This window comes from Prionailurus bengalensis, chromosome A2 (genome assembly GCF_016509475.1).
Source record: "Prionailurus bengalensis isolate Pbe53 chromosome A2, Fcat_Pben_1.1_paternal_pri, whole genome shotgun sequence".
NCBI classification, from domain to species: domain Eukaryota; kingdom Metazoa; phylum Chordata; class Mammalia; order Carnivora; family Felidae; genus Prionailurus; species Prionailurus bengalensis.
In genome coordinates, this window is record NC_057348.1 from 6,279,600 (window position 1) to 6,297,269 (window position 17,670).

Genomic DNA, 17,670 nt, shown 5'->3' on the forward strand with positions numbered 1-17,670 from the left:
ATAACACAGCTTACACCAGAAACAATGTACATGCCACTTCAGCCTTCAAAGTGAGGGCATTGTAAAGTCAATTTAGGGAAAAAAGAGAGAGAGAGAGAGAAAGAAAAGAATCAAAGAATCGCTTTTTCCATTTCTCTGTGCATGCCATTTAAAAATGAAATAAGCTATTCAAACCCCCAAATTATGTTTACAAGAACTGCATTTATTTTGCCTTCTGGCACTATGCTCCTATTCCCTTTAGAACAACCTTTTTCTCAAAAGGGCTTGACCCAGAGAATAGCCAACTACTGATAAAGTGTACACTTTGACCCAGTCCAAACAACAACTGAGATGCTCGCGTTTTCCAGGCTCTTTATTATTGTCAACCTCAAAATACAAGTCTGGGGGCATGCACATATACACGGCATATATAACATTTACTGAGAATTCACCGTAAGCCAGGCACTCTGCTATGCACTTTACCCATATTGTCTGGTCGAATCGCTAACCAATACTTATTCCCATTTTAAAGATGGGGAGACTGAGGCTTAGCAACGTTACAGGGCTAAAATGTGACGGCCCTGGGACCACAGCCCAGATCTGACTTGACACTCAAGCCCACGCTCTTGGCACTTCTCCACACAATTTCAGGGTTAACCATTCACCCAGCCAGATATGCAATGTATCACCTGTAAAATCATCTCCAAATCGCCAGAGGCCATGGGGCTGTTTATGAGGTCCTGAACTGTCTCTTGTCGACAAGAAAAAGGCCCTTTAAGGCTTTTGGCTGGATGGAGTTCCACTCTCCCCAAATGAAGCGAAGGGGGTAGAGCTGTGTCCTTCACTTCCAGGTAAAACTTAAAGGGAACCCCCCCCCCGCCCCCCACCAAGAAAACTTTTTACGCTCAGCGCCAGCCATCTCTTTTAAGGCTTCCATCCCAACAGAGCAACAGGTAAAAAAGATCTGGGGACGGTAACGACCACAGACCATGCAAAGATCAAGGGCCTCTCGTTCATCCCTGCAAAGAAAGCAGCACCGCAACATCTAAAATTCTTCCATAAGGAACTGGAGGATGATCCAAAGCACACACTCTTGGTATAGTTTTGTTGCCCAGACGCTCTCTAGCTCGGAGGGCGTCCGCTCCACGGAGGGAGTTCTGCACAGAGGCCTGAAGTACCACAGAGCTGGTCACTGTTTATGCTTATCACTATATACCCGGTCCCGCCCCGGGCGCTCCAGAACCTGGACCCCGGAGACCTGAGCTGGGGGGAGGCTGCACCGCCCGAGGGCTGGAGCTCGGATGGTGCCGGCGGGCACCGTCTGCACCTCTGCCTTCGCCAGCTGGACCCCACATGCACTGAAGGGGCAGCCTGAACGGCAGGACCCGCCCTCCAGTTTGGAAGACTCCAGGGGGGCCCAACCCGAGGCTGAAGCAGCCCCGGGGGTCCGGAGCCCCAGGCCACCCCCGGGGCTCGACGGCGCGTTCCCGGGGCCCGAGGCCTCCCTCCCGAGCTCCGTTCTCCTCGGGCCCGGCCCACTGCCCTCACCTGGCCCGGTCCCCGCAGGCCGTTCGCCGCCGCCTCCGCCGCCGCCGCTGCCGCCCGGCCTCCTAGGATCCACCGCAGCCCGCCGCACGGGGCCGGAAGTGGGAAGCCGCGCGGGAGAGCTGCGCACGCGCGTGCCCGCCCCGGGGGGCGGGTCAGAGGGCGTGAGCCCGGAAGGGGGCGTGGCTCGCGCGGACTTTGCTTCAGGCTAAGGCTGGAGGTGCGGGGAGGGTCCTTCGCCGGCACCCCGGGACCGAACAGGGAGGGGGGACCCCGGGACCGAACAGGGAGGGTCCCTGCGGTGAGGGTGAGGGCGATCCTTGTGGGGGCGGGTCAGCGGAGCTGGGGGTATATCTTGAGGGAATCAGGGGTGCCTGGAGCTGGGGATCGGCGGGCGCCGGGGGACGTCGCAGGGGACCGAGGCCCAGGGCGAGGAGTCTAAGGACAGGGTACAAGAAATGGACCGAACAGGTCTGTCACCTGCGAAGAAGGGGCAGCGTGGATTGCAGGAAGCTAGACAAGTCTGGGGAAAAGCCATATGGCTCTCAAGTCGTTCCAGACACCCCTACATGGGTCTGTCCAGATACCCAAAACTCATACTAGACACCCAGGCAGGTGCCATCAGATACTCAAAACATGCTTTCGGGTACCCCAAATAGGTCAGACACCCTACCTAGATCTGTTAGTTACCCCCCCCCCCCCGCCAAACGATTCAGAATCTGAAAAACATGCCAAATTACCCCAAAGTACCAGACATCTTCACCCAGGAGCCATCAGACACCCCCAGATAGAAACGTGTCAAAAACCCTACTCAGAAAGTTCTAGAGGCTCCCTCCAAACACATACCAGATACCTCTGACACAGATACTGTCAGATACCCCCATACAGGTGTCCAGAGTCTGAAATACATGCCAGACCCCCCAACACACACAGGTGTTCTTAGACACCAGAAAAAAATGCCAGATGCCTCCCCTCCCCCAGTGTCAGCACTCCCTCGGGCACCATCAGACATCCGGGCTCTGAGGCTGCCCCACCCCTTCCCAGGCCCACCCCTGGTGTGGCAGTGGGGCAGTAACCAGGAGAGGAGCCAAGCACCTCTTTCGCCCAAGGTTCAAGCTGGCCAACCAAGCCGAGATCGTTCCAAGCCAAACCCACTTCAAAACACCCACAATCTGTGGTCGAGAGCCCTCAGTTCAGAAACAGGGTAGCAGAGTCCCCAAGCGACCTGCCTGCAGTTGAAGTGCATTGCATCATGGTCAAGAGAGGGAACACGTCCAGGAAATTGGAGGTTCCGGAAGCACAGGGACGTGCTTCCTCAGAGGTCAGAAGCCCTGACACAGGTGCTTTTGAGGTCTCAATGGATGTGTAAATGCTCACTCTCAGAGTTCCTATTACTTTGGGACTTTATTCCAAAGGCAATGGGGAGCCATTGACGATTTTAAGCAGGAAAAGTAGCAGGCTCCTTATTTCTATAGCTACCTTGGATATAGAAACCTTCCGGTTGATACAATTCTCCCCTAAACGTAGACACCAACTTTCTCAAGAGCCTGGCAAAAAGGAGAGGTATCTCTTATCTTTCTTGTGTGTATCCAACTGCTTTGCATTTATTAAGTCCTTGTCATGGGCCAGGGACTCTGCTAAGAGCTAAGGAGACGTTGGGAACATGAGTCTGTGGCAGTGTTTCTCAGTCTTGGAGCTATTGGCAATTGGGGCTGGATGGTTCTCTGTTGTCGGGGGGTGTTCTGTGTTGGAGGATGTTGAACAGCACCCCTGGCCTGTATCCACTAGATGCAAGTAGCACCCCAGTTCTGACGACAAAAGAAAAAAAGGCCTCCAGATATTGCCAATGTCCTCTCGGCTAACAGCAACTGCCCTAAGAGACACTCGGACACGGATACAGTCACCTAATCCACAATCCAGGCCTCCTGGGGGACGTGGCCGTGGCTTTGGGTTAAAGGGTGAGTAAGAGTTATGCTGCCGAGGGAGTTCCGGGAACAGCACTGAATGAGCAAGGTGCAGGTGGTGTATGTGGGCAAAAGTGGAGAGGTAGGCGGGGTCAGACCATGGGGAACCTCAGAGGTCAAGGCCATTAACAAGACTGTCCGGAATGGTGTTCTGTCAGCGGGGCTGGTCTCTGGGAAAGCATCTCCGCTTTACCCCTGGAGACCTGCCCTCCGTAATTACCTGGAGCGTGACTCATTCCCTGTTCTGCGGAACTTCCTGTGGGGCTGTTTCCTCTAAGGGACAGATAGTAACATCTGGCTTTGAATGCCTCCAGCGGTAGGTAGGTTTGTGGCTCGTTAAACCTGGCGGGGGTGGGTACTCTCAGCCTGCTGGGAGTGAGTCACGGCCGTTGTGGCCCCACAGGCCTCCTTACACAGGCATGGGGGTATGGTTGGGGGTCTGTGGTTTCGACGCTAGCTTTAACTCGACGATACAGGGTGATGATGATGGACGCTACGTACCCCTACGTACCAGGCACCATGCTAAGGGCACCCCACGTATTTTCCTTTACACAAACTTGAATCTTCTGTGATCTCAAAGATCTGTCCTGAAAATTATCTCCAGGAGGCAGACCTCGATTCCCGCCATCCTGAGAGTATGCTGCATTGAGTTACTTGTTGCCAAAGCACAGAGTAGGGAAAGGGAAAAGATAGTCACCTGGCAGGTGTAACCTTAACCAGGGGGTGAAGGTTAATATCCTCAGGGGTGTTATGTCGATAGCACTATCCCCTGATAGGAGGAGGCAAGAAGGTTCCTGAGCCTATAACCCTAATTATGAGAAAGTATGGGACACACCCAGATGGGGAACATCGTACTAGAAACCCAGCTGATACTTCTCAAGACCGTGAAGGTCACAGCAATACATAAAGACTGAGGAAACTTCACAGACCAGAGAAACTAGGGAGACAGGATGACTAACGATAATAAAGTATTCTGAGTTGGGTCCCGAAACAGAGAGAACCTGAGTGGAAGAAGAAATCTGGTGAAATCTGAGGAAAATCTAGTTTGATGAATAATACTGCCCCCAGGAGCCCGGGTGGCTCAGTGGGTTAAGCGTCCAACTTCGGCTCAGACCATGATCTCCTGGTTCATGGGTTCAGGCCCCACATCCGGCTCTGTGCTGACAGCTCAGAGCCCGGAGCCTGCTTCTAATTCTGTGTCTCCCTCTCTCTCTGCCCCTCCCCCACTCATGCTCTGTCTCTCTCTCTTTCAAAAATAAATAAACATTTTTAAAAAAAACTTTAAACTTACTGCACCAATGTTGGTTCCTAAGTTATGACAAATGTACTGTGGTCACAGGTGATGCTAACATGGCAGGAACCGGGAGAAAAGTTAGAAAGCGACCCTCTCTGCTCTCTCCACTTTTCTGTGATTCTAAAATTAAAAGTCTAGGGGCACCCGGAGGGCTCAGTTGCTTGAGCGTTGGACTTAGGCTCAGGTCATGATCTAGAGGTTCGTGAGTTCGAGCCCCGCATCGGGCTCTCTGCTGTCAGTGCGGAGCCCGCTTCGGATCCTCTGTCCCCCTCTCCGATCCTCCCCCGCTCGCACACACACTCTCTCCCTCTCAAAAATAAACGAAGATTTAAAAATTAATAGAAAATTAAACTGAAAGTCCGGGGGGGGGGAGAAGGGGGCTACTCACCCCCTCTGGAGGGGTAGGAGGAGTTAGTTTGTTGTGCCAAAATACTGCTAAGAGTTGTATATAGACTCTGCAGAGTGGGGGTGGGGTGGGATGGTCAGCGTCCCTAACCTCCACGTCGTTCAAGCGTCTGCTGTGCAATTCTGTTTGTTCGAACCATCCAGATCGTGGTATTTTGTCAGGCAGCCCTAGCTAACCCACCGCCTGAGTCAGAATTTTGCCAGAGGATTTTTGCAACGACAAAAAACCGAGGTAACCACAGGGTCCCTGCCCCTAGGGCTCCGGTGCTCTCCAGGGAGCCTCCCCTTGGCAGCGGTGAAGTGGGCTGAGGGAGTAACCAGCACAGGAGGCCACGAGAGAGAGATTTAGAGGCAGTAAAGTTGAGAGACTGGCTGCCATCCGGAGGGTTGGGCGGGGCCACCGGACTCACCAGAGCTCAGGAAGGGTTTGCCGCACAGGGGACAGCTGGAGTGGCCGACGGACGTCCCCTGGGCCAGCTGGTGCCCATGGATGCATTCCTTCCTCTCTCTAGCATCCTGACCCTTGTCCTTTGGTTGTGCTGGGCTCTTCCCCTGTGGGGGACAGAAGCGAACCTCAGAACGCCCCGCGCATTCGGATCTCCCTGGCGTCACAGGGCTCCAGGGCCAGGGGCAACCTGACAATGTGGAGAAGGTGGACGGGGTACCCACCCCCACCCGGTCCGGCGCCCCCTGACCTTCTCCTTCTGTCTGGTGACTCTACAGCGGAGGGAGCTCAGTCTGCGTTTCACCCTGGTGCTCCTGTCACTCCGCTCAACCCTTCTGGCGCTGTCTTCGCTCCTAAGGGGCGGAAAGATGAACAGGGAGGGGCGGCAGGCCCAGGTCGCTCCTGGACCCCACGTGGAATTTGTCCCCCGCGGCCCCCTCGTCCTGTTTCGCTTCTTCTGTGGTCCCCGCACTCTCTCCTCCCTCCTCTCAATCACTTATTCACTCAACAAACACAGATGGTTACCAAGTTCCAGGAGATGGGGGTACCGGGTTCACAGAGGGGACTGCGACATGGTCTCAAGCTTGGGGCCCCTCAGCGGGCCCAGGCTGGAAATCTTGGCTCTGTCCATTTCTGCCTCCTCCCTGCTATTCACCCGCGACCCCACCTTCTGATCAGCCTACAAATCCTGCCCATTCTTCCTTTGGGGTATCTCTCAAATCCTGCTCTCGTCTTCCCCCTTACATCCCAGCCCCGGTTCACTGTCACGCCTCTCCTGGATTACCGGCACCCCCTCATTTAATGAATACAGTTGACCCCTGAACAACGCAGAGGTTGGGGCGCCAACCCCCTGCACAGTCAAAAATCCGTGTATAACTTCTGACTCCCCCACAACTTAGCTACTGAAAACGTAAACTGTCAATTAACACATTTTTTATGTGTTATGGGTATTAGGTACTGTGTGCTAACAATAAGGCAAGCTAGAGAAAAGAAGATGTTACTACAAAAATCACAAGGAAGAGGGGCGCCTGGGTGGCTCAGTCGGTTAAGCATCCGACTCTTGATTTCAGTTCAAGTCATGATCTTGTGGTTCGCGGGTTCGAGCCCTGCGTGGGGCTCTGCGCGGATTCCCCGTCTCCCTCTCTATCTCTGCCCTTCCCCACTCGCTTTCTCTCTCTCTCGAAAATAAATAAACGTTTTTTTTTAAAGAAAATCATAAGGAAGAGAAAATACATTTAGGGTCCTGTACAAGTATTTATTGAAAAAAATCCACAGATAAGTGGACCCGCGCAGTTCAAACCCGTGTTGTTCAAGGATCAACGTTATTTATTGAGTCGGCAGCAAACAAACCCAGCCCCTGCGGAATGTATCCACTGGAGGGAGATCCACACCTCCAGTCTGCAGCCCCTGCCCTGCCCTGCCCCCAGCCCAGTCTGTGCTCGCCATTACCAATCACCAGAGAGCTGTGCTCCAGAGTCACAGAGGTGATCTGACCCCTGCTGACTTCCCTCACCTTCCCTCTTCCCAGCCCCACCCTGACACCATTCCTTAGGTCTTTCTGTTCCCTGGGAAGGCACCCCTTTCTTGCCCCCGTCCTCCTCCCCATGTGTTGGTGAACCCCTACTCTTCGATCGGAAGCCAGCTCAAGCTGTTGCCTCCTCCAGGAAGTCCTCCTCTGCCCTCCAAGGTGTATGAGGCGCCTCCCCAGCCCCTACCTCCATCGTTGCCCTGGCAGTTCCAGTGAGAGGATGGGGGGGGACCCCACCTCCCGCCCCCAGCTTAGGGTCCTGCACAGAGGGCCACTGGTAGACGTGCGCAAAGCCAGGGCGGGGCCCCAGCCCGAGACTCCCACTTGCAAACTTACTCAGACAGGAACTCAAACCAGGTGAGGTTTGAGTGGGCTTCTCCGGGGCTCACTGACAAGCGAGCCCTCTGTCGGGCCCTGCAGGGTCAGAGGGGACAGACGCGTGGGTCGGCAGCCCCTCCTTCCCCAGATGTCCCATCTCCTGCCTCTCCCCCCACCCCCACCTTCCGGTGCCCTGGAGCCACATCCAGGACCCCACCATCCCTCCCACTGTGGGCTCTATCCACAGTCACTGTGACTGGTTTCCCAGCGGGGGGGGGGGGTAACACCTCTCGGCCAAACAAAATCAGCACGTCAGGAAGACTTTCTAGCAAATGGCAGTGTCTTGGGAAAGAAGCATCGTTTCTCATTTGTGTACAGGTACCTTCTGGGCTGGGTCCCCCCGCCCCCCTCATGTCCCCTGTCCTTTCCCACGTGCATTCCTCCCCCCACCTCTCCCATCCCTGTTTTCTCCCCTATCTCCCCGTCTTGTCCACACCTGTCCCCGCAGGCTTTCTCCCCACACTGTCCTTCACGTCTGGTCTGTCTTCCCAGCCCCGTTCCCTGACGCGTGTCCCCCTTCCCACTCACCCGTGGTACTGTCGAAGTTCCTGAAGCACCTTCTGGACAATCAGCCTGGGTAGGGGGCGGGGGAAGTGTGTAAAAACAGCGCACCGTCGCCCTGGTTGTAGACACATCCCCCAAGACGCGCTGTGACTGCCCAGCGGGTTCCCAGGTCCCCATCCAGCCCCTGCCCGGGAGGCTCAGCCCCTCCCCTGATGCCATAGTGAGAACCTTTCTGAGGGGCCTGGGTCTCTCCTCTGGGAGAGGGATGGGGTGGGAGAGAAGACCGAGGTCGCGGGGGGCTTGGGAGGGACCCCCGCCTTGGCCCCTTGGCGGTCCCCTGGGGGTCCCCTCCCCACCGCGAGGCAGACACTCACACGTGATCTGGTTCCACGTGGTCCTTTTCCATGCACTCCAGCTCCGGCGGCTCCAGGCCTGGAAGCGGCCCCCACCCCAGGAGGCATAGGTGTCAGGGGGCTCTGGGGCAGGCCGGCCCTGTGTGGACCCCCTCTGACCCATCCCTGCGGAACTGGAGACCGTCCAGAGGGGGCTTGCCACTCGGGGAGGGGAGGCACCAAGGGGGCAGAGATCCAGTGTTGGAAGCGCACCCCTGTCCCTCCCCCCCCCCCGCCCCCGCACCGTGTCTCAGGAGTGCTTACTGTATGCCAAGTGCTGTGCACAGGTATGCTCAGTGAAGCCCCAGGTAGCCCCCCAGAGATATGCTCATTGCTTCCTTCTTACAGAGAAAGCCACAAGGGCTCAGAGATTTCTAGCAAGCGGTAGATCTTGCGGTTTGTGGGTTCGAGCCCCGCGTTGGGCTCTGTGCTGCCAGCTCAGAGCCTGGAGCCCGCTTCGGTTTCTGTGTCTCCCTCTCTCTCTGCCCCTCCCCTGCTTGTGCTCTGTCTCTCTCTGTCTCTGTCTCTGTCTCTGTCTCTCTCCCCAAAATAAATAAACATTAAAAAAAATAAAATTAAAAAAAAAGTGGTAGTTTTGGGTTTAGGCTTCGGGTCTATCCGACAGCAGAGAGACACAGGCTCTTAGGACAGAGATTCAGAGATAACGAGGGAGACGAAGGAGGAGACAGAGGCAGAGACAGAAGAGCCCTAGGTGAGCGAGGGCATTGAGGTGGTGCGGTCCACTCTGGCTGGAGGCCCAGAAGGATGCGGCAGATGCCGGAGGCCTCTCCCCCTCTGCCCCACCCCCCACAAGGAGTAGGGCCTCAGTTCCTGCCCCTAAGCCCCCTCCACCAGCAGCCCTTTCCCAAACTCTCAGGCCCAACTGGGGTCCCATCCAGGGAGTCCCCCAGCAGAACCCCCCTACCCTTCTTGGTTTGAATGAGGGAACCCCCCAGGCTGGGCTACCTTGAACAGCAGGAGTGGGCACCTCCAAAGCCGGAGAGATTTCCAGGGAGCTGATCTCATCAAAGGACACGGGAACCGACCGTGACCTCACTCTTTTCTCAGGGCTGTCACATTCCTGTGGGGAATAGGCATCTCGATAAGCCAGGGAGGCAGCCCGGACTGCAGGCCAGCTCCCCAGATGGAGGGTCCCTAGCCCCATCCTCCAGCCGTGGGCGGGGGCTTGCCTCGGCCACTGGGCACAGGGATAGATCCCCGCAGCAGCAGCCCAGGGCTGGAGCCCCGAACTCTGAGCTCCAGATGTCAGCCCATCAGATATTTCTCCCCAGGTCATGGTCCTGGCCAAAGGTGCCTCAGCCACAGGCTACAGCCCCGAGGCTGGAGTCCCAGACCTGAGACAGATCTACCCGGTCACCGACGGGGCTTTCTTCCAGCTGCAAAGATGCAGAGACATCCCCCCAGCCTCCCAGACCATGGGTTAGACTTGTGAGCAAGGATCCCCTACTGTGGACCCCACCCCAATGAAGAACGCTCAGGCCTGGGGTGGAATCTCAGGACTCAGTGACTCCCCGGTTATGGGCGGCCCCATGAACAACCCCGCTGTGACAGGTAAGTCCCACTAGCTGCAGGTAAGGAACCTTTTCCCTCCCACCCGCCACACTGGCTCCTGGGTCCCGAGCTGTGTGTGGTCCCAGGGTGGTCATGGGTTGCACCCACCTTGCCTGGGTGCTCTGCTGGGGTCCCACCCCCAGACAGACACTGTTGGGTCCAGGCCTGCAGATCCTCTCCCGGCAAGTTCAGAGCAAGGCTAGCCAGCGTCCGAGGGAGACAGGGCCCCTCGTTCACAGCCGCGGCCTCGAGGCTGAGCCTGGCGGAAGAAGAGAGGAAGACAGGGCTTCAGTGTGTCTTCTCCACAGGGCTGTTTCCCCAGCTCCACATCCAGGGGCTTGGGGGGACCTGTGGGCCATCCTTCCAGGGGGGGGGGCAGGGAGGAGTGGTCAGGGTATAGGGAGTGTTCAGTCTCCCCATATGGGAGGAGAGGTCGGGGAGCCTTGCTGGGGACTTTGCAGGTAGGTCCACACCTTTGCACGGAGGACACATCATGTTTACCCAGACCGGATGTCTGTTTGCGGTGACTCGGGAGGGGTTGAGGGAGGCAGGTGCGGGGTGGGGGGGACGGTCAAAGCCCCCCTCCACTGTGTGGGGTTGCTGCTGTTGTGGAGTCGAGCACACGTCTGTGTTCTAATCACGCGTGCATCCGTGGCTTGGTGCATACGTGCACGACCAGTGGCACGTCACACATTTAGGCTTTTATGTAGGGGCTGGAGCGGGGCGAGCACGGACGCCTGCAGGCGGGTACGCTCGGTGCGCACGGGCCCGTGTGTGCACCTGCCGCGCGAGCCTACGGTCTTCGTCTCGGGGTCGTGCGTGTTTATTCAGCGAGCACGCGGGCTCGTCCGCCCTCACAGGCTCTGTGTGCGGGACGCTTGTGTGTCCGGGGAGCGGGTCTTTGGGGCTGCCTCCGACACTGCAGACCCCGTCCCGCCCCCTTGCAGATTGCAGGGGCGAGGCCCCGCCCTGTCCTGGGGGCGCGTCACGGAAGCCTGACCTCTTCCAGCTCTCGGAGCAGCTCCGAGACCTTTCCCAGCTGCGTCTCCGAGGCCCGCCCTGGGACTCTGCCGAGCTGGAGAAGGGCGAATCTCCTCCGGCCTCTTCACTGGGGGGGCCGCTGTCCCTGGCCTCCCCAGGCTGGCTGTGGGAAAAGGCCCCAAGGCCCAGGTCCTGGAGATACTCGCTGCCCTGAAGGGCCCCCAAGTCCAAGCTGAGGTCCTCGGCGCTGTCGCTGAGCTGTCCTAGAAGGCCATCCTCCTGGAGACCCGTGTGGGAGGGGAAGAGGGCGTTGACCGCGGGTGCCAGAGGCCCCTGCCCATCACCCCCCCCCCCAGGTGGGGTGGAATGTCCCCCCAGGCGATCTGTCTAACCTGGGCCTTCAGGGCCTCATCCCAAAAAAGGGGCTGGAAGTCGGGACCTCTAGCCCTGACTCCACCTTGCTGGCTGGGTTTCCCTCCCATGGGCTTATAAAAGGGGGTGATAATCTCTGCTCTGCCTCCCCCCCCCCCCACACCTTGTTTAATGTCTTCGAATGCAGTTTATAAAAGGGCAGCACACAGATAAGTCATCCTTGGCGCTAAGGGCAGAATTTCATGCAGCGCTGGGGCTCCCTGCCTTGTCCCTGGGGTGCTTGGTACATTTCCTCATAGGTCTGTTGGACCCTAAGTGTCCGTCCCAGGCCCAGGCTAGGGTGCAGCAGGTGAGGACCTTGCCTCAGGCACAAAATCAAAGCGTGGGGGGGGGGCCTCAAACTCAGGAATCCAGAAAAATCAGGTTAGTATAATATATATATTTTTAAAGTCAAGAGTCAGGGGTGCCTGGGTGGCTCAGCGTCTGACTTCGGCTCAGGTCATGATCCGTCGGTTCGTGGGTTCGAGCCCCATGTTGGGCTCTGGGCTGACAGCTCGGAGCCTGGAGCCTGCTTGGGATTCTGTGTCTCCCTCTCTCTCTCTCTGTCTCTGCCACTCCTCTGTTCACACTCGGTGTGTGTGTGTGTGTGTGTGTGTGTCAAAAAATAAATACACAATAAAAATAACAAAAATAAATAAAATGTCAAGAGTCACGCAAAGAGAGTCACGATGAACAGATGATCAAAATGTTAAATCATGACAGTACTGGGCCCTGTGCTTGTACGACTCACCTCACTCCCGTCCCCTATTTCTGGCCCTGCTCCCTCAGGGTCTGGAGTGCTCCAGCCAACACCTTCCTCTCTCTGACAGGGAGAAGCCCAGGGGGCACATTACCAAAGGCTCCAGGGCCAGCCTCCTCGGCAGCCTCAAGCTGCCACCCACCCACCCGCGAGGCAGCGGCGTGCCAGGCCCCGTGAGACGCAGAAGATACACAGAAGTGGACCACGATGTGCCAGCCTTCAGTGCTCCCAACACAATCATCCCGAACTAAACCTGCATTGTCGCTAATGCCACAGCAGCTCCACCAGGGGGCATCGTTGTCCCACTTTCCAGATCAGGAGACTGAGGCTCAGGGAGGAACAAAGGCTCGCCCTGGATCACGCACAGCCAGACTCAAACTCAGGTCTGTCTGGATCCAAGCCCTCTGCTCTTTCCTACGCCTCTCTCTCCTTGCCCCAGTCCCTTTTCTCTTCTCTCTCTCCTTCCCAATCATTCTATCTGCCATCTTTTCCCCCAGCCAGGGAACTTGCCTTTTCCTCTCCTTGGAAAACCTGTTCTCCTAGCCCACCTACGGTTGGCCTGGCAAACTCCTATTCATCCTTCAAAAGCCAGCTTGGGCATGTCCTCAGGCTGCCTTCCTGACTCCTCAAGGCTACGTAAGGCTGTCAGGACCTGTGGCACAGAGACTTTCCTTGTCCAGACTTTTGTTAGGAGTGTCCTCAGACCGGGTTTGGTGGGTAGGTGGGTGGATGGGTGGGCTTCTCCCCATTGCCTCCTGCAAAGCCAATGCTGAGCATGGCCCCAGGCATCTATGTGGTCTCAGGCAGCCTGTGAGACACTGTCCCAGCTGGTGGCCTGAAGGGGCCACGAGGGAACACGGCCCCCTTCATGGACTCTACACAAGTCCCCCAGGAGGGCGCCCGTCTGGCTCAGTTGGTAAAGCATGTGCCGCTTGATCTCAGAGTTGTGAGTTCAAGCCCCAGGTTGGGCGTAGAGATTACTTTAAAATAAACAAACAAACAAACAAACAAATAAATAAAAAGATGGATGGAGATGTTAATAGATGTGCTTAAAAAGAAGAGGTCCCCTGGGGAGCCTGGGTGGCGCAGTCGGTTAAGCGTCCGACTTCAGCCAGGTCACGATCTCGCGGTCCGGGAGTTGGAGCCCCGCATCAGGCTCTGGGCTGATGGCTCAGAGCCTGGAGCCTGTTTCCGATTCTGTGTCTCCCTCTCTCTCTGCCCCTCCCCCGTTCATGCTCTGTCTCTCTCTGTCCCCAAAATAAATAAAATTGAAAAAAAAAAAAATTGAAAAAAAAAAAAAAGAAGAGGTCCCCTAAATAAAATAAAACGTTGAAAAAAAAAAAAAAAGAAGAGGTCCCCAAGGATAGTATTGCCACATAAAATACAAGGCACTCAGTTATATTTCAGTCTCAGATAAACCCCAAGTATTTTTTTTAGGATAAGTATATTCCAAAGCATCGTAATATTTGACACTCAAATCTAACTGGGTGTCCTCTGATTTGGTTTCCTCAGTCTTGCAACCCTAACTCTGGACCATTTGGTCAGGCAGGGCCAGTCCTCTACCAGGAGAGGGAGAGCAGGGGGGCCCCTGCTATTGCCTGGTTTGGGGTATTTTCGGGGAAGCTTCCAATTCAAAATTGAAAATACCTGGAAAGAGGAGCTTTGCAGGGTCTGGCTTTTCCTGCCGACCTTGCCTGCCTGGAGCTCTCCACGGTTTTTACCCCTTCCTCCTTCTTTTTCTTGTGGTAAGGTAGACATGACGTAAAATTTGCCATTGTCGTCATTTTTAAGCATGCAGCTCGGTGACACTAAGGTACCGGGTAGCTTCTAATCTGCTGCCTGTCTATGAATCTGCCGAGCCTGGGGACCTCAAGTAAGTGGAATCGTACAATATTTGTCCTTTCGTGTCTGGTTTATTTCACTTAGCCTAATGTTTTCAAGTGTATCTGTATTCTAGCATGTATCAGAATTTCATTCCTTTTTAAGGCTGAATAACATTCTGTTGTCTGGGGCACCTGGGTGGCTCAGTCAGTTACACATTCAGCTCTTGGTTTCGGCTCAGGTCGTGATCTCACGGTTCGTGAGTTCGAGCCCCTGTGTCGGGCCCTGGGCCGACAGTGTGGAGCCTGCTTGGGATTCTCTCTCTCTCCCTCCCCTGCTGGCATGCACTCTCTCTATCTCTCTCTCAAAATAAATAAATGAACTTAAAAAAAAAAAACCAAAAAACCCTTCCATTGTCTGGAAGGACAGCCCTGTATGGATATCGGCAAAACCACATGTTGTGTCCCATTCATCCCGCGATGGACACCCTGTTGTCTCCACCATCTGGCTGTTGTGAGGCACGCTGCTGGGAACGCGGCCGTGCAGATCTGTTGGAGCCCCTGTCCCCGCTTTTAATTCTTTTGGGAGCAGGAGGTATCCTGGGTTTGACTTCTGGAACACCCTCCATACGGCTCGCACGGCCTCCCTTTTCCTTGAATCTTCCCTTTGGACCCGCTGATCTTTGTCCTCCCCTCCCCGGCCGCTCCTTCTCTGCCTCCACTTCCTCCCTCTGTCCTTCATACGCCAGGCTCCCTCTTCTCCCACTTCTCCGTCTCTGGCTGCGGCTGGCCCCGGGCGCCCCTCCCCTTCCTGCGACCTCCTCGCGGGTCTCCCCTTTCCCCAAATCACTCCAGTCCCATCCGTGGTGGCTGGACAACCTCTACGGACTCCCATCTCCCCTGCCACTGCCTGAAAGGTTTCCTCGTGTCTCTGGTTTTTCTCCTTCTGTAAACAGAAGCATGTCAGGACAGCCTCTTGGCCTGGGCTGGGCCCCCTCCCCCTCCTCTGCATCTGGCCTCCCTCACCGGAGGCAGAAGTGGGATTGTGGCCAGGGCTGGGGGTGGCAGGGGTGATGGGCAGTTGTGGCACAGGCTGTCCTAGCTCCCAGCAGCAGGTACCCTGAGGGAGACGGGGGGGAGGGGGGGTGCCTCATCCTTTGCTTCGAAACCTCTTTCCTCCAACATTGCCCGGGTGAGAAAAGGTGGGAGCCAGCCCCATGGGGGCCTTTCCAGGCATCCGACCGAACAGTGTATGCTGGGCCTGATGCCCCAGAGAGGAGGTGATAAATCCAGGCTCTTGCTCATGGCTCCTGAGGAGCCTGGGCCTCTGGCCACCGGGGGGGGGGGGGGTGTCAGGGGGGGATGAGCTCCCCCAGTCAGACTCAGAGGCGAGATGTCCCCAGAATGCCCACTCTGCAGAAGGGCTTACAAGGTGCAGATTTGGATCGCACACGGATAAACTTCAAAATGTGAATAGTTCCTTATCTCGTATCATGAGTAAGCCACGGCCCGCCAGAGCAACTTTAAGCGTGTTGTTTCCCCGGTGCCATTTCATCAGGTAGGAAAGGAGACGGGCATCAAACAAAGTAGCAAATAAATGGCAGGGCAGATGGCTCCTGAGTAGAAAAGCCTTAGTCAAAGGGTTGCCTCCCTGGTATGACTTGTATTAGCTCAGCGTGACCTCGGGCAAGTTCCAGCCCCTCTCGTGGCCTCAGTTTTCTCATCTGTAAAATGGGTGTAATGCTGCCTTCTTGTAGGGTTACTTGCTGTGTGGGTACGAGGTGGTGCGGACACATCGCAAACCCTGGATCAGTGGAAGCGATCTTATGTTAGTGGTTGTTTTCCTATTTCGGGACTCAGGGCTCTTCCTCTGGGGGGGAAGATGGTTGTGTTAGATGCAGTCACACAGTCCGTCCCTGCCCTCCCGGAGCTAGTTGGATAGGAGGGATGGTTTAACCCAGCCATTAGAATCAAGGGTGATAGAATGTTCCAGGAAGCAGGCTGAAGAACTGAGGGAAGCCAGCTGGCCCTGTTTGGGGGGACAGGAATTCTGGATCGGAATTTTACTTAGAAAATCCCCTCGGGGTGCCCGGCTGGCTCAGCAGGTGGAGTGTGTGGGCTCCTGATCTCAGGATTGAGAGTTTGAGCCCCACATGGGGGGTGGAGATTACTAGAAAGAAAGAAAGAAAGAAAGAAAGAAAGAAAGAAAATCCCCTCTACTTTCTTTTTTTTTTTTTTTTTTTTTTAACATTTATTCATTTTTGAGACAGAGAGAGACAGAGCATGAACGGGGGAAGGTCAGAGAGAGAGGGAGACACAGAATCTGAAACAGGCTCCAGGCTCCGAGCCGTCAGCCCAGACCCCGACGCGGGGCTCGAACTCACGGACCGCAAGATCGTGACCTGAGCCGAAGTCGGACGCCCAACCGACCGAGCCACCCAGGCGCCCCTCCCCTCTACTTTCAAGTACAAAACCAATGTAATCGTTTGTGTAAACAAACCTATTAAGTCTTCTGCAGACCCCTCTGCCAGGCCAGGGGATGACCAGCTCAGCCGGAGTTATGGGCTGGGCATAAGGGAGCTTTTCCAGAGCCAGGCTTGAGGTCTGCTCTAAACATTTAAAGGCTCCCAGAGACCGGAGCCAGAAGGCCCCTGCCCCGATGCCCTGGTCAAGACCACCTCAAAGTGTGTGACCAGCACTGTCGGGACTGAGTTCACCCCAACCCATCCCTGCACCTACTAATTCTGGTCTCCCTGCCCTTTCCTCCAACAAAAGTATTGAATGCTGTCTCCAGTTGGCATCTCAAGGAGGCTTCTGAGACAGTTGTAGAAGGCTCCAGAGGGAGGCGGGCCGTTCAGCTGCAAGCCCGATGAGGTCTGTGTTTCCCTGGCCAGAGGTGTGAACCCTTAGGGCCCAGCAGGCCCCTCCCAGGACCTCCTTGGAGCAAGCTGAGGCCTTGGGAAACAGAGTTAAACGGAGTATTTTTGTACCCGATGTTTACAGATGCTGTTGGGAAGTTATCAATAAAAAGACTCTGTTACTAAAAGGGGGGGAAAAACACCCGGGGCGCCTGGGTGGCTCAGTCGGTTGAGCGTCCGACTTCGGCTCGGGTCATGATCTCACGGTTCGTGGGTTCAGGCCCCACATCAGGCTCTGTGTTGAACACTTGCTCAGAGCCTGGAGCCTGCTTTGGATTCTGTGTCTCCCCCCTCCTCTGCTCTCGCTCTGTCTCTCAAAAATAAATAAAAGTAAAAAAATAAAAATAAAAAAAACTATTAAGTACAACCCAATTAGGAAAATTTAGACAATCTTTAGATACCTTCCAGAGCTCATCCCAAACCAAAAAAACCCCTATATCCAACCACATAAAATAGTGTCCACATGACATGTAAATGATCTCTCGAACTGGTCAAGTTTCACATATTGGTCAAGTTTCATGTATTTTAAAAAGGTCTACATCTTACCAATTAGTAGACAAGAGACTTTCAAGAAGTGTCCTATTAAATGTAAAAAAGAAGGAGAAGAAGAAGAAGAAGAAGAAATAGAAGAAGAGAAAGAAAGAAAGAAAGAAAGAAAGAAAGAAAGAAGAAAGAAAAAGAAAGAGAAAAAAGAAAAAAAGAAAGAAAGAAAAAGAAAGAAAGAAAGAAAGAAAGAAAGAAAGAAAGAAAGAAAGAAAGAAAAAGAAAGAAGAA

At 55.1% G+C, this 17,670-nt stretch overlaps 2 protein-coding genes across 3 annotated transcripts in view; both read right to left on the reverse strand.

Moving 5' to 3' along the window:
* ARHGEF18 (Rho/Rac guanine nucleotide exchange factor 18) overlaps positions 1-1,627 on the reverse strand; it is a 55,256-nt gene extending 53,629 nt beyond the window's left edge. The window contains exon 1 of one of the 2 annotated variants that reach the window (XM_043590233.1): positions 1,528-1,627. The gene's annotated coding sequence lies outside the window, so the exon portion shown is untranslated. The remainder of the gene's footprint in view (positions 1-1,527) is intronic. The other variant, XM_043590234.1, reaches the window with a different exon arrangement.
* Positions 1,628-1,684: 57 nt separating this feature from the next.
* Positions 1,685-17,670, reverse strand: part of LOC122486535 (rho guanine nucleotide exchange factor 18-like) — a gene marked incomplete at its 5' end in the record, with an annotated part of 30,281 nt that continues 14,295 nt past the window's right edge. The window contains 9 exons of the mRNA XM_043585895.1: positions 1,685-1,962; positions 5,598-5,739; positions 5,883-5,985; positions 7,497-7,574; positions 8,067-8,111; positions 8,417-8,474; positions 9,401-9,515; positions 10,115-10,265; positions 11,007-11,266. Coding sequence (XP_043441830.1) covers positions 1,889-1,962; positions 5,598-5,739; positions 5,883-5,985; positions 7,497-7,574; positions 8,067-8,111; positions 8,417-8,474; positions 9,401-9,515; positions 10,115-10,265; positions 11,007-11,266 — 1,026 coding nt within the window. The remainder of the gene's footprint in view (positions 1,963-5,597; positions 5,740-5,882; positions 5,986-7,496; positions 7,575-8,066; positions 8,112-8,416; positions 8,475-9,400; positions 9,516-10,114; positions 10,266-11,006; positions 11,267-17,670) is intronic.